The 17,396-nt window shown below is 30.7% G+C and overlaps 1 protein-coding gene across 1 annotated transcript; it reads left to right on the forward strand.

The window, feature by feature from the left end:
* The first annotated feature begins 12,543 nt into the window (after positions 1 to 12,543).
* On the forward strand, positions 12,544 to 15,773 carry LOC120192772 (aldehyde dehydrogenase family 3 member F1-like). The gene is made up of 10 exons (XM_039195489.1): positions 12,544 to 12,760; positions 12,858 to 12,926; positions 13,667 to 13,763; positions 13,845 to 14,051; positions 14,186 to 14,310; positions 14,403 to 14,507; positions 14,600 to 14,772; positions 14,852 to 14,942; positions 15,063 to 15,212; positions 15,312 to 15,773. The coding sequence occupies exons 1-10, from the start codon at positions 12,569 to 12,571 to the stop codon at positions 15,570 to 15,572; spliced, it is 1,470 nt and encodes a 489-aa protein (XP_039051420.1). The 5' UTR covers positions 12,544 to 12,568; the 3' UTR covers positions 15,573 to 15,773.
* Positions 15,774 to 17,396: the final 1,623 nt, after the last annotated feature.

A 17,396-nucleotide genomic window follows, 5' to 3' on the forward strand; every position in this document is an offset into this window, starting at 1 on the left:
ATGGACAAGCTAAACTTTATCCTGCATGGTGGGAGGTCGATAAGGTTAGTATTTATTTTAGATTGAGTTTAAAGGTTTTATGAAATAAGTGCGCAAATGAATGAATTATTACTTATGATTGCAGGTGTTTATCCCTGTTTTGGAACGTAAACATTGGATTCTCGTCGAGCTTCAGCTCCCATCCCTTAAGACAATAGTGTATGACAGCATGATAAATTACATATCATTGGCTGATTTAAGAGATGTTATTAAGGGATGGAGCTCTCATTTGGCTAAATTCTTGGATGCGATCAATTATTGGACTCGTTCTGGAAACAAGAAGCCAAAGAAGCTCAATATTACAGTTATTAGAGACGAGACCGCGCCACAACAAACGAGCGGAGCCAGAGGAGATTGTGGTCCTCTCGTATGCTTGGCGTTGGAGCGTTTGACGACGGGAAGCATCAAGTATCTACCTCCCACCGATAGAGATAGAGCTGCAGTAGGCTTGTGGTTTCGGCATTATATGGCTAAATCGATATATACGAGACGCTGCCTACCTGCATCCGCGTTATAAAAATGTCCATAAACAATTGGTAAGTTTATATACTTTTGGTTTGAAAATGTTTGGTTAAGTACCTAGAATTCAATAATTTGCTGTTTGTAGGTTTTAGATGTGTAGAAAGTGTTGTTTGAGCAAATGTTTGGTTTCTGCAGGTTAATCTCAGAAGTGAACTGCGTGAAAATGATGTATGGCTGCAAAAGTTGATTCAATAGTTTAATTGATTGTTTTTTGATTGTTTAATTGATTTGTAAAAGTTGATTCAATAGTAGATGATCGGAAATAAGAATTATTGCTTATTTTTTGATTGTTTAATTGATTTGTAAAAGATGATTTGTAAAAGTTGATTTGTGTAATTGATGCGAACATAATTCTTATTTGTGCTTGTTTAATTGATTGAAATGTAATGGTTGATTTTGTTGATTTCAATCTGCATTATGTTGAAGGCAAAAATGACTATCGCAATGCGAAATGAAAATCGCAATTCGAAATGAAAATCGCAATGCGAAATGAAAATCGCAACGAGAGAATCGCAATGCGAAATGAAAATCGCAATGCGGAAATGAAAATCGCAACGAGAGAATCGCAATGCGTTTATAATTTCGCATTGCGATTCTCTCATTGCGATTTTCATTTCGCATTGCGATTTTCATTTCGCATTGCGATTCTCTCGTTGCGATTTTCATTTCGCATTGCGATTTTCATTTCGCATTGCGATTCTCTCGTTGCAATTTTCATTTCCGCATTGCGATTTTCATGTTGGGATTTTCATTTCGCATTGCGATTCTCTCGTTGCGATTGTAATTTCCGTGTTGCGATAGTCAAATGCATGCCTAATAGTGATAACAACTGAATAACAAGAGTTGGTTAAGTCAAAATGGTTGGCCTGAGTCATTAATTCAACTGAAAATGTTAAAAGTTCACACATAAAATCCACATAATACAACGTTTGCATTTAAAAATCACCTAAGTTAACAGTCCCAAAAGGTGAAGCCAATTGTGATTGGGATTTTAAAGATGATTGCCTTTTGCTTGACACCATATGAGCTTTGGATTTTGATGAGGATCCATATTTTGGTAGAGGAAAAGATGATTTTGATGGCACTGGTGATCCACATGTCAACCTTGTATGACCACTTTCCTTGCACCGACTACATGTCGATCTCTTCTTCTCTTCACCCTTAGACGGTATACGATCGTGACTTTTTGGTCAGCCAGGTAGCCTTCTGTCCATGGCTGGTGGCAAAACTGTTTGTAAGTCATCTAGTATGTCCCACTCAGAAGGATGTGGAATAGGGTAGACAATCTCGGCATAAGTCTGTCGATAAACTTCTGTAGTGTAGCAATCCATAGCGTATGCGCTTGAATCATCTTGGTTTAAATGAAGAGCATTTTTTATAACATGGCCACACGGATAACCAGATGTTTGCCATTTCATACAACTACACGTCTTTGCATTTAGATCGACTAGCCCATTTAAGTTATTATCCAGTACTTGAAACAAAGTGTTTGAACATTGTTCAACTCTCCATGACGTTGACTTCACAACACGTTTCGTTATCTTTTTTTCAGTCCATGGTGTAACACGATGTTCCAATGTTCCTGTAATTTAAATAAACAATACTTAGTAAAATATATAAATATGATAAGTTACGAATTCAAAGAAATAATACCTGCATGGTTTCTTTTCTTGTAGTACCACTGTTGAATAGAGGCTCGAAAAAACTCCATTAACATAGTAATGGGTAATTTCCGGGAATGACGACTTAGAGCGTTGATTGATTCTGCACTATTAGACGTCATGAAACCATATCTTGCTCCAAGTTGATGTACTCTTGACCATCTTTCAAACCCGACATCTTCTAGTGTTTGAGCACACTGAGGCAAAACACGTCTTAAACAATTTATATGCTTATTGAAATCCACTTCCCGATAAGCTTTTACAGCCTTCCAGTATGTCCATTTGTGCTTTTTTATACCAGCAGACCTTGATTTTAGATTTCTATACAAATGAACACCACAAAGTCCATGAAAAGCATATGGGAAACACCTTCTAACAGCGTTGTCAATTGAGTTTGCCCTATCGGATATGATTGTCAGATTGCTAATAGGACCTATGCAATCCCTAAGATGCCCCATAAACCATGTCCATGAATCAGAGGTTTCAGATTTGCCAACCCCGTAAGCTATTGGCAATATCCCATTGTTAGCATCCATGGCTACTGCTAATAAGTTTACTCCAAGGTATCGACCTTTCAAATGTGCTCCGTCAACTATAATAACTGGGCGCATGCAAGTAATAAACGAACGAATCTACAAAATAATATACACAAGAAATATAATCATTTAAATGTGAAATGCATGTAACTAACAAAAAATGAGTCAACAAAATTATATTGATTTACTAACCGTAGCACCAATGGCGATAAACAGCAACTCAAAGCGTCCATCTCTATCTGTTTTGATATGAGTTACCGACCCAGGATTTTTCAGCTTTAAATTGTGACAATAAGCCGACAGTTGGGCAAACGATCCTTCTGGCGACCCCCTCAACAATTCCAAGGCATAACATTTGGCTCTCCAAGCTTGAGAATATGATATACTAATCTTGAACCGAGCATTCATGTCAGTCATAATTTCATGTCCCCGATATACCCTGCCATTCAAAAACATTAACTCAGCCAGAAAACCACCCAACACCTTTTTGTTTGCCTGTCTATGGTGAGGAAAAACTTGGGTTCTTGAACATGTATGTTTATCAATAAAAGTCCTAACTTGAAACATTTTGCAATCTTTTATTCTCTTTGCAATCATACGCCACGTACAGTTTTTGTCAATCATACACCTTGTTTCGAAACGATCTTTGCTTGATTTGTTAACTTTTAGTTGATAGCCATCTTCCACACATTTCGTATATAAAGCTATCTTCAAGTCTTTCTTTGTATCAAAACAATCATCTTTCTTGATACGAATAACTTTTGTGTAACAATCAACTGCTTTCTTTATCAACTCTTCTTCCGGTATCTGAAGTAATTCTGGCATATTCCAGTTATACGCCCGTGGCATTTTCTTTTCTTCGGGGACTTTTTCTTCTTCTTTTTCTTCTTCAGGATTATATGAATTACAGAATGGATGTTCAACATGTTCATTCACAGTCGTAACTTCCTCCTCATTATCATCAACAATACATTCTTCGGCAACGGCTGTTTCATCATCAAAATTCGGGTATTGACCAATATCAATATCATTACACGCATGGTCTGTTTCTTCTTCTGAAACATCATCAAAATCCGTGTATTGACCAATATCAAAGTCCGGATATTGACCAAGACCAAATTTCGAATACTGACTAGTACTCACAATTTTTTCTGTTGGCTCATCATCGTCTAACTGGTCAATACGAAAACCGGAATTTGGTGCTGAAAGTTGATTGGGATTTGGATTAGAGAAAGGTTGTGGGTTTTGAGAAAAACTTAGTTGATTACTACCCGCTACTGACCCAACAATACTACTTCTAGGTTCAACAACATACAATGTAACATCATCTTGTGAAACACTAATGTAAGCAATGAATCGTTCAACATCTTCATTGTCGGTTAACAAATAAACTTTACCATTTCTCTGATAAGATAGCCTAAATCCACTTAGGGGCTCTAAATTCAATTTATTTGAAACACGTAGCATTAGAGTTTCATAAGTTAACTTTTGTAAAGACAATTTTAGTTGAAGATTCATGGGTAAAGGCATATATTGTAAAACACCATGAACATTATCCCATGACCCTCCAAAACACAAATCTATCCAAACATGATCAACATTAGATGATTTCATGGTTGTAAATTAATTTACTAAACAGACGAGCTGCGAAACTAAAACCTGTTGCCGGATTGGGAAGGATGTCGTTGGATATAGGAACGGATGTCGCCGGAGAGAGTGATAGATGGAGATGGAAAGAGTTGCGATTTAGGGATTTAGTTTATGATTTCAGTGTTATATACCCAAAATTTCAGTGTTGTGATTTACAGATTCTCGTTGCGATTTACGGATTATCGTTGCGATTTACAGATTCTCGTTGCGATTTACGGATTATCGTTGCGATTTACAGATTCTCGTTGCGATTTACGGATTATCGTTGCGATTTACGGATACGCGTTGCGATATACGGATACGCATTGCGATTTACCCATACGCGTTGCGATTTACGGATACAGGTTGCGATTTACGGATACGCGTTGCGATTTATGTGTTCGCGTTGCGATTTTAATATTCGCGTTGCGATTTTGGAAAATCGCAATGCGAATTTGTACTATCGCATTGCGATTTTCAAGAATCGCGTTGCGATTTTGGAAACTGATTTGCGATTCTGGGGATCGCGTTGCGATTTTTATTTCGCGTTGCGATTTTGTTGGTCATTTTGGCAAATCCAAAAAAAGTTGGTTAAAATCGTATATTATAACTTTTTTTTGGTCACTGAGGCGATTTTCTCTAAACATAATAAGTAAATTCTAAAATTACTGTACGAATGAAATGAACCTTTTAATATTTATCAACATTGAATTTTGAAAAGATGTGTTCTATTTGAGAAAAATATTTTAAATTTTGGTTAAAATATCTGTAAGCCCACGGAAGCCACGACTAATTTGGACATTTACGTTACCTATATCGTGCACATCTATAAATTTACGAACCAACTATTAATTTTTTTCCAACACTATATATTTAATATGTCAGCTTAATAAATGTATCGTTGCACAAAAAGATGTGTATATTTCATTTATCCTCGGTTTAATTTATTTAAATATGAAAAATAATGGTTTGGATTAAATTTCGAAATTTCAAAAAAAATATAAAAGGAATTAACTTTTAAAGTTATTATTAAAAAAACTACATTATGAGGGTAGTTCTGCGGTGCGGCGCCTAAAAAACGGCTAATATACGGCATAACCGGTAAAACAAGTGACCGGTTAAAATTTAGACCGGTTATGTTATATTATTTAACCGAAAATATTATAAAGTACAATAACATACTAGGTAGCGCTTATATAATGTAATAGGTAGGCTTATATTTACCTATTTTATAAGTAAACCGGTATATTTATACTGATAGCATTGCAAATTTACCTATTACATTATAATATGTTGAAAGTGTCCATACTTTTTATAAAAATGATCGACACTTTTTTTTAAAGTTATGTAATTTATGTTTCAATTTTTTTTAATAGTGTTTTATGTTTTCCACCTATAATATTAATTTAATAATTTCATTTACACAAAAAATTATTTGATTGTTTTGATATTTTATAAAATAATATTTAGAATTTAAATTTAACAATATTAACCAAAGATAATAATAAATATGTAATATATATGTTTATTGTTTTTAATTTAATAATAATATATATCATAACGTAAAAAATAAATCATTAGACGCCTATAATTACTAAATTAATATCTTAAAACTCACTCAAAAGATAACCTTAAATTAATGTTTTCTACACTGAAAAAAATATGGACACTTTTATAAAAAGGATAGATACTTTACAACTACCTATTACATTATATAAACGATACCTATTACATTATATAATCGCTACCTATTAGATAATATTTTTACCTATTATATTGAAAGTGTCCATACTTTTTATAAAAATGATCGATACTTTTTTTAAAGTTATGTAATTTATGTTTCAATTTTTTTAATAGTGTTTCATGTTTTCCACCTACAATATTAATTTAATAATTTCATTTACACCAAAAATTATTTGATTGTTTTGATATTTTATAAAATAATATTTAGAATTTAAATTTAACAATATTAACCAAAGATAATAATAAATATGTAATATATATGTTTATTGTTTTTAATTTAATAATAATATATATCGTAACGTAAAAAATAAATCATTAGACGCCTATAATTACTAAATTAATATCTTAAAACTCACTCAAAAGATAACCTTAAATTAATGTTTTCCACAGTGAAAAAAGTATGGACACTTTTATAAAAAGGATAGATACTTTACAACTACCTATTACATTATATAAATGATACCTATTATATTATATAAGCGCTACCTATTACATCATATTTTTACCTATTATATTGAAAGTGTCCATACTTTTTATAAAAAGGATCGATACTTTTTTTAAAGTTATGTAATTTATGTTTCAATTTTTTTTAATAGTGTTTTATGTTTTCCACCTACAATATTAATTTAATAATTTCATTTACACAAAAAATTATTTGATTGTTTTGATATTTTATAAAATAATATTTAGAATTTAAATTTAACAATATTAACCAAAGATAATAATAAATATGTAATATATGTTTATTGTTTTTAATTTAATAATAATATATATCATAACGTAAAAAATAAATCATTAGACGCCTATAATTACTAAATTAATATCTTAAAACTCACTCAAAAGATAACCTTAAATTAATGTTTTCTACACTGAAAAAAGTATGGACACTTTTATAAAAATGATAGATACTTTACAACTACCTATTACATTATATAAACGATACCTATTACATTATATAATCGCTACCTATTAGATAATATTTTTACCTATTATATTGAAAGTGTCCATACTTTTTATAAAAATGATCGATACTTTTTTTAAAGTTATGTAATTTATGTTTCAATTTTTTTTAATAGTGTTTCATGTTTTCCACCTATAATATTAATTTAATAATTTCATTTACACAAAAAATTATTTGATTGTTTTGATATTTTATAAAATAATATTTAGAATTTAAATTTAACAATATTAACCAAAGATAATAATAAATATGTAATAAATATGTTTATTGTTTTTAATTTAATAATAATATATATCGTAACGTAAAAAATAAATCATTAGACGCCTATAATTACTAAATTAATATCTTAAAACTCACTCAAAAGATAACCTTAAATTAATGTTTTCCACAATGAAAAAAGTATGGACACTTTTATAAAAAGGATAGATACTTTACAACTACCTATTACATTATATAAACGATACCTATTACATTATATAAATGATACCTATTATATTATATAAGCGCTACCTATTACATCATATTTTTACCTATTATATTGAAAGTGTCCATACTTTTTATAAAAAGGATCGATACTTTTTTTAAAGTTATGTAATTTATGTTTCAATTTTTTTTAATAGTGTTTCATGTTTTTCACCAACAATATTAATTTAATAATTTCATTTGCACAAAAAATTATTTGATTGTTTTGATATTTTATAAAATAATATTTAGAATTTAAATTTAACAATATTAACCAAAGATAATAATAAATATGTAATATATATGTTTATTGTTTTTAATTTAATAATAATATATATCGTAACGTAAAAAATAAATCATTAGACGCCTATAATTACTAAATTAATATCTTAAAACTCACTCAAAAGATAACCTTAAATTAATGTTTTCCACAATGAAAAAAGTATGGACACTTTTATAAAAAGGATAGATACTTTACAACTACCTATTACATTATATAAACGATACCTATTACATTATATAAATGATACCTATTATATTATATAAGCGCTACCTATTACATCATATTTTTACCTATTATATTGAAAGTGTCCATACTTTTTATAAAAAGGATCGATACTTTTTTTAAAGTTATGTAATTTATGTTTCAATTTTTTTTAATAGTGTTTTATGTTTTCCACCTACAATATTAATTTAATAATTTCATTTACACAAAAAATTATTTGATTGTTTTGATATTTTATAAAATAATATTTAGAATTTAAATTTAACAATATTAACCAAAGATAATAATAAATATGTAATATATATGTTTATTGTTTTTAATATAATAATAATATATATCGTAACGTAAAAAATAAATCATTAGACGCCTATAATTACTAAATTAATATCTTAAAACTCACTCAAAAGATAACCTTAAATTAATGTTTTCCACAATGAAAAAAGTATGGACACTTTTATAAAAAGGATAGATACTTTACAACTACCTATTACATTATATAAACGATACCTATTACATTATATAAATGATACCTATTATATTATATAAGCGCTACCTATTACATCATATTTTTACCTATTATATTGAAAGTGTCCATACTTTTTATAAAAAGGATCGATACTTTTTTTAAAGTTATGTAATTTATGTTTCAATTTTTTTTAATAGTGTTTCATGTTTTTCACCTACAATATTAATTTAATAATTTCATTTGCACAAAAAATTATTTGATTGTTTTGATATTTTATAAAATAATATTTAGAATTTAAATTTAACAATATTAACCAAAGATAATAATAAATATGTAATATATATTTTTATTATTTTTAATTTATTAATAATATATATCGTAACGTAAAAAATAAATCATTAGACGCCTATAATTACTAAATTAATATCTTAAAACTTACTCAAAAGATAACCTTAAATTAATGTTTTCCACAATGAAAAAAGTATGGACACTTTTATAAAAAGGATAGATACTTTACAACTACCTATTACATTATATAAACGATACCTATTACATTATATAAGCGCTACCTATTACATCATATTTTTACCTATTATATTGAAAGTGTCCATACTTTTTATAAAAAGAATCGATACTTTTTTTAAAGTTATGTAATTTATGTTTCAATTTTTTTAATAGTGTTTCATGTTTTCCACCTACAATATTAATTTAATAATTTCATTTACACAAAAAATTATTTGATTGTTTTGATATTTTATAAAATAATATTTAGAATTTAAATTTAACAATATTAACCAAAGATAATAATAAATATGTAATATATATTTTTATTATTTTTAATTTAATAATAATATATATCGTAACGTAAAAAATAAATCATTAGACGCCTATAATTACTAAATTAATATCTTAAAACTCACTCAAAAGATAACCTTAAATTAATGTTTTCCACAATGAAAAAAGTATGGACACTTTTATAAAAAGGATAGATACTTTACAACTACCTATTACATTATATAAACGATACCTATTACATTATATAAGCGCTACCTATTACATCATATTTTTACCTATTATATTGAAAGTGTCCATACTTTTTATAAAAAGGATCGACACTTTTTTTTTAAAGTTATGTAATTTATGTTTCAATTTTTTTTAATAGTGTTTTATGTTTTCCACCTACAATATTAATTTAATAATTTCATTTACACAAAAAATTATTTGATTGTTTTGATATTTTATAAAATAATATTTAGAATTTAAATTTAACAATATTAACCAAAGATAATAATAAATATGTAATATATATGTTTATTGTTTTTAATATAATAATAATATATATCGTAACGTAAAAAATAAATCATTAGACGCCTATAATTACTAAATTAATATCTTAAAACTCACTCAAAAGATAACCTTAAATTAATGTTTTCCACAATGTAAAAAGTATGGACACTTTTATAAAAAGGATAGATACTTTACAACTACCTATTACATTATATAAACGATACCTATTACATTATATAAGCGCTACCTATTACATCATATTTTTACCTATTATATTGAAAGTGTCCATACTTTTTATAAAAAGAATCGATACTTTTTTTAAAGTTATGTAATTTATGTTTCAATTTTTTTTAATAGTGTTTCATGTTTTCTACCTACAATATTAATTTAATAATTTCATTTACACAAAAAATTATTTGATTATTTGATATTTTATAAAATATTATTTAGAATTTAAATTTAACAATATTAACCAAAGATAATAATAAATATGTTTTCCACAGTGAAATAAGTATGAACACTTTTATAAAAATGATATATACTTTTTTTAAAGTTATGTAATTTATGTTTCAAATTTTTTAATAGTGTTTCATGTTTTCCACCTACAATATTAATTTAATAATTTCATTTACACAAAAAATTATTTGATTTTTTGATATTTTATAAAATATTATTTAGAATTTAAATTTAACAATATTAACCAAAGATAATAATAAATATGTTTTCCACAGTGAAATAAGTATATACACTTTTATAAAAATGATATATACTTTTTTTAAAGTTATGTAATTTATGTTTCAATTTTTTTAATAGTGTTTCATGTTTTCCACCTACAATATTAATTTAATAATTTCATTTACACACAAAATTATTTGATTGTTTTGATATTTTATAAAATATTATTTAGAATTTAAATTTAACAATATTAACCAAAGATAATAATAAATATATTTTCACAGTGAAATAAGTATGGACACTTTTATAAAAAGGATAGATACTTTAGAATATAACAAGTAAAAATATGACAAAACCAGATTCATTATGATAAAACCGATAAAATTTACTTGATATGTTAAAAGTATGGACACTTTTATAAAAATGATAGATACTTACCGATAACCAAAGTTTACCGGTTACCAAATTTTTTAATAGTTTTTCATATTTTCTACCTAAAACATTATTAGTTGTCAACATAATAGGTACCGCTAAACCGAATTTATTAAATACATTTTAATGTATCCGGTACTGCCGTATATTAACCGTGTATTAACCCGCCTTTCCTGAGACAATCCCACATTATGAGGCTATTAATATGTCCTTGTTTATTTTACAATCGTTGACATGTGCAAGCTGTAAGCACGATTTACTACAGACAGATGGAAGTGGACTGGGACTATTAAATTGGATCACGTGGCTATTATTGGTGGGGTGGCTGTCGTCCGTCTGGTTGAAACATTATTTTGCGGCAACTTTAGAAATATGGTAAGGATTATAAATTTATAATACGTGAATTAATTTCTTAATTAAATAATGGAAAGGATAAGGGGGCCTGGATGGTTTCCCTTCTCGTCTCATTAATTCTCCTATGTACAGCACCAATGCCATTAATGAGCACATGGATTCCATGAAAACTACACAGCTGACTGCAAGCCTTTGTTTTAACAACCAAATTAACAGCGGCTGAAATTACCTGCAATCTGGAGAATTTGTGACTGTAATCTGTGTAGACTTGTAACTTTTAACCACAATCGACATGCAGTTTTCTCGGATCGAAGTTTTCCTTCATTCGGCGGTGAAACTATCGGAACTCGTTGTTGCTCACCTCATCGAGTGATTTTCACGGCGGCTCAGTCGTTGAAACCGCCCTCTGCCCATGATTATCGGCTTCGTTGGTTTCCGATATCCAGAGCACCTATCATGTTCTTTGGCGGCTCAGTCGTAGAAACCACCAGCTCTCTCTCTCTGGCAATAACAATTGAGTGAAAATTATTATTATTATTATTATTATTATAAATAAAATAACCATTCTATGATATTTTATAATTGAAGAGCTCAAAAAAATAAATACCCTATAATTAAGGGACTAACTTTGAATTTTACTCATATTATAATTATTTCTTTAAGTTGTTAATAAGCATTTTTTTAATTAATCTGAGACAAGTTAAATATAGTATATATTCAAAGAACACTCTCAATTATTTGACACTCATACCCTTAATATTTTGATTGCTCGAACTTGAAACCTCAAAGAATAACAATAATTCATTGACCACCGAAAATCGTTGGTTCGTACCATAATAAGCATAGTTTGCTAATAAATAAAAAATGAGATTCTCTCAACTATTTGAAACTCAAACTCCTAATATTATTATTATTGCTCGAACTCAATATCTCAAGAAATAACAATAATTCATTTACTTCCGAAAATCATTGGTTCGTACCATAGTAAGCATAGTTTGATAATAAAAAATGAGATTATTTTTATTTTATAGGAAATAGAAAATACAGAAAACACGTTTGGTCTATAATTGGTAGTTTTATTAGTCAGTTTCACTCAATTAATATACGCTAAAAAGAGGAGGGTTGGGAAGTTGGGAAGTAAAACAAGCCAGAGAGCATAATAAGTAAGGCAGTGAGTGAGGCTTTGATGAAGTCCCCACCCCATTGGCCGAAAGGGATAAGGCAGCCATCAACCATGATAGAGCTGTATAAATATGCATTCGCAGAAATGGGGAAAGATAAGTCCAACAAGAAACAATGGAGAAAGATTTGGGGAAGCAGATAATGGAGGCGAGGGAGTCTTATAGGAATGGCAACACCAAGCCTATTTCATGGAGGAGGTCTCAGCTCCAAGCCTTGAAATCTTTCCTCCTCCATTATGAGGTTCAAATCTTTAGGGCTTTAAACCTCGATCTAGGGAAGCATTATGTCGAAGCTTTTCGAGACGAGGTACGAATAATCCTCTCTTTTTTCGAGTCGGTCCTTTAAATTTAAATAAATTTATATCAATATTAAATTCCAAACCGTTTGTTTGTTTGTGTTGCAGGTAGGACTCTTAAAGAAATCAGTGAATCTTGCATTGGAGAATTTGAACAGATGGAACGCAAGCACAAAGGTGATCATCCTTCGCATCGCATCCCATCCCTTTTACTAAAACATTTCTTTAACCTCACATTTTTTAGTTTTAGTTTAAGCATGCTTAAATCGAGTAAGTTTTAGTTCAATTGATATGATTTATGTTGTAAAATTCTAGGGAGTATGTGTTTGAGTAAAAAAAATACAAACTTAACCTCACCTTTTTTTTTTATTTCTTGCACGAGTTAATTAAGTCATTCGTTATAGTTGTTGAAGTAATTGATAATGAGTAAAGAAATTGTAGTCTTTAAAATAACGGGAAACCACGTATTTAGTCATCCAACTATCATTTCGGTTACCGACTAACTTTTTTTCCAAAAACATCACTAACGTTATGTTTTGGATTCATTTTGGTCACCCATAATTAAAAAAAAGTATCATAATCACTGACGTGGCATTTTTTTATATTTTCAATGATGACATAGTATGATCTTATGGTGATACATCAATATCACCTTTAATTTTTAACAGTGGGTGACCAAAATGAAACCAAAACGCAACGTTAGTGGTGATTTTGAAAAAAAATAGTTGGGTTACTAAAATGGAACCAAAATGATAGTTGGATGACTGAACACAGAGTTTAATCTAAAATAGTTGTTGTTTAATTTAAAATTATTAAAATAACAAAACTTCCCCTTAACTCCGTCCTTGTTTTAGTAGTTGCATGCTGTGTACGATGTATTGAACTTATATATATATACTGGTGTGTGGCAATAACAGGCTAAACTTCCTATAATTGCACTGCTTTCATATGCTGAATTGGTTCCTGAGCCTCTTGGCCTTATCCTCGTTATCTCATCTTGGAACTTCCCCTTGGGTTAGTTTTCATTATTTATTTTCGTTTTCCATGAATTCAGATTTTCTATAAATTGGTATGTTTTGTTGCATATATAAACAGGACTATCCTTGGAGCCTTTAATAGGAGCCATAGCTGCAGGAAATGCTGTCGTTTTAAAACCATCAGAAATGGCCCCTGCTTGTTCTTCTCTTCTTGCTAATACCCTTCCCAAATACCTTGATAATCAAGCTATCAAGGTCATCGAGGGTGGCCCTACTGTTGGCCAACAACTGCTTCAGCAAAAGTGGGACAAGATTTTCTTCACAGGTATGAAGTTATAACAGATTGGATTGTTAATAGAAAATGTAATTCAAAACTGGGAATCATGTTGTTCTTCTACCTTGATTTAGCTTGCTTTACAAGTAAGGTTTTCGGAATTTTAAGAGTGTAGAACTTGGTAGGAAGTCCAAAAGTGGGACGGATGATAATGTCAGAAGCTGCAAAGAATCTAACACCAGTTACCCTAGAGCTGGGTGGGAAATGCCCTGCTGTTCTTGATTCACTTTCCTGGTCTTGGGACAAAGAGGTTTTGTGTTTTTTTTTACTAAATTTTAAGTTCCGATTGCTTGCAAATTTCATGCTTATCGGTCTGTAACGGTTCGATTTCCGTCTATCAAGGTGGCTATAAAACGAATCATTGGGGCAAAGTATGGATCTTGTGCGGGTCAAGCTTGTATATCAATTGACTATGTATTAGTGGAGAAGTCATTTTCGTCTACTGCAGTATGTCAAACTCTTTTATTCATCATATAATCATTTTCTTCTCTTAAATGAAATCTGAATAGTATAGTAAATACAGAGTATCTTTCTGGCAGGTGGAACTGATGAAGGCCATAATCAGGACAATGTATGGAGATAACCCTAGAGAATCACACAGCGTTGCCAGGATAGTTAACAAACATCATTTCCTGAGACTTAAAAACATTTTAACTGATCAAAAGGTTAAAGACTGTATCGTCTATGGCGGTTCGATGGATGAAGACAGCTTGTAACTCACCTAATATCCATGAATGATGGATAAACCCCATGTTACTTTCATTATGATTGTTCTAACAAAACCATTGCAGGTACATGGAGCCAACGATATTAGTGGATCCCCCACTTGAATCAGCAATAATGACAGAAGAGATCTTCGGTCCATTGCTTCCGATAATCACGGTAAGGAATATCGAGACACTCCGGGGGGAAAAAGACGTTTATAGGCTAATATCAAGAAGTAGTAGTTTGCAGGGAGCAGTCCCTTTTCATCTCTTGAAAAATCAGGGTTTGTTTTGGCAGTTAGATAAGATTGAAGACGGTATAGATTTTATTAACTCAAGGCCTAAACCGTTGGCGATATATGTTTTCACCAAAAATGAAGTGCTGAGGAAGCGAATCGTATCCGAAACATCATCCGGAAGTGTTGTTTTTAATGATGCAATCATTCAGGTACTCAGTAGCACTTTAGAATGAGTTTATTAAGTTGGCAACCAAACCATTAAATCTAATGATTAGTGCCCCCCCCCCCCAAAACAAAATCAAATGCAGTTTGCAGCAGACACCATTCCATTTGGGGGCATTGGTGAAAGTGGGATGGGAAAGTACCATGGAAAATTCAGCTTTGACACATTTACCCACTACAAGGCAGTGGTCAGAAGAAGCTTCTTAACTGATTTTTGGTACAGGTTCCCTCCGTGGAACAATCATAAGATGGAACTCTTGGAGGATAGTTATGGTTACGATTATTTCGGATTGCTTCTTGTCATTTTGGGATTGAAGAGGTCTAGAAAGGCTTTTCATGTCAACTAGTTATGCTTATATTTGTCTCATTGTGTGTGTGTATGTATGTATGTAGAATACATGCATGGCTATGGCTCTCCTGTTAAAAGCATTAATGATATGCAAATCACTGGGAAGAAACATAAGAAAACAATAAGTATTGTTTGATGCTAATTTGACTGCCTCTGCGTCTGTAGAATAATTAATTAGCAGCAAACTTTTGGAATTTAATTATATGGTGCTATATACATTTACATGAAGAAGAGCATTTCATTAACTTACCTTTGATTAATGATTTATGGACAATATTAATTGATGCCAAATTTAAATTTCACTCAACAGGTTTTTAAAATCGACTTATCAGTAACATTTGATTAGTGTCGATTGTCTACAATTCTCTTATTAAAATTTTATATTTTAATTTTACTCGTTATAAATGAAATTAAAAATATTTTTGTGTGCATTCATGACCCGCACATATTGTAGGTAGTTACAATATGGAATTCAATTAACAATGAAAAATGCTCAAAGAATCACTATGAAGCTGATACAAAATAGTACAAGGGAAGGGAACATCCCTTATCAAAGAATTAATCAAGGATCTTTATCAGCATTGGACCCTTATTGTTAAGAAAGCAAACACAATATACATAAATGAAGAATGCTGAAAAACGTAATAATTATTCTTCTTCCAAATCAAATCTTCAACCCGAACGAAGAGATTAAAAGAATAACATAGATTAAGTAGCCTGTATGGTAGTAATGAGGTGGAGATTTCACTTGAGGATAGGTGACTAGTAGTGGTAAGGAGGTGGTGACTTGTAGTAATAATAAGGTGGCGAAGGTGACTGAGAAGGAGGCGGTGGTGGGTATGAAAGAGATAGTGGCGGTGGTGACTTGTAATAGTATGTTGGTGGGGTACTAGGAGATAGTGGTGGTGGTGACTTGTAGTAGTAAGGAGGTGGTGGACTAGGGGAAGGGGTGGAGGTGACTTGTAATAGTAAGGAGAAGGTTGTGATGGAAATGTTGGCGGCTCTGACTTGTAGTAGTATGATGGTGAAGGGCTAGGAGAAGGTGGAGGAGGAGACTTGTAAACATAGGAAGGTGGTGGAGAATGAGATGGAGGAGGAGGTGAGTTGTAGTAGTATGGTGGTGGCGGACTAGGTCAGGGAGGTGGTGGTGACTTGTAAAAATAAGGAGGTGGAGGAGGTGATTTATAGTAGTATGGTGGTGGCGGTCAAGGTAACGGCGGATTCAAAAATATTTTTTAGAGTGGACACATATATGTTAATAGTATAAAATTTTTGAATGAGGTAAACATAAATACAATTTCAAGTTGAAACCATTAATAAAATGAGTCACTAATCGAAGAAAATTCAGATTTCAAGGTGATCACAATAAAATTGCAGGGTGAACACCATCAATAAAATATGTAACTAATCGAAGAAAATTCGGATTTTAAGGTGGGCATGTGCCTACCCTCAACCATGAATGCATCTGCCACTAGGGCTAGGTGAGGGTGGAGACTTGTAGTGGTGAGGAGGCGGTGGTGACGGAGATGGTGAGTTGTAGTAGTAAGGAGGAGGAGAATGTAATAAAATAAAAACCCCAACGCGTCGAAGCTGAAAGAAAAGGTCTGATTATGACTTTTGTGGTATAATAATATGGTTTTAAACTCAACATGCAGGCTGGTGCCGGTTAACATTCCATCAGATGAGTAGAAGCAATTTGGAAATTCTATTGTGATTAAATGGTTGATCACTTTCTCAAAAGCGTGTGATGGAAATGCGTAGCAAATGAACAATAACCGGAAAATAACAAATAGCATGCAAAATTTACACAACCATCTTCTAC

This window comes from Hibiscus syriacus, unplaced genomic scaffold, assembly GCF_006381635.1.
Source record: "Hibiscus syriacus cultivar Baekdansim isolate YM2019G1 unplaced genomic scaffold, ASM638163v2 tig00116980_pilon, whole genome shotgun sequence".
NCBI classification, from domain to species: domain Eukaryota; kingdom Viridiplantae; phylum Streptophyta; class Magnoliopsida; order Malvales; family Malvaceae; genus Hibiscus; species Hibiscus syriacus.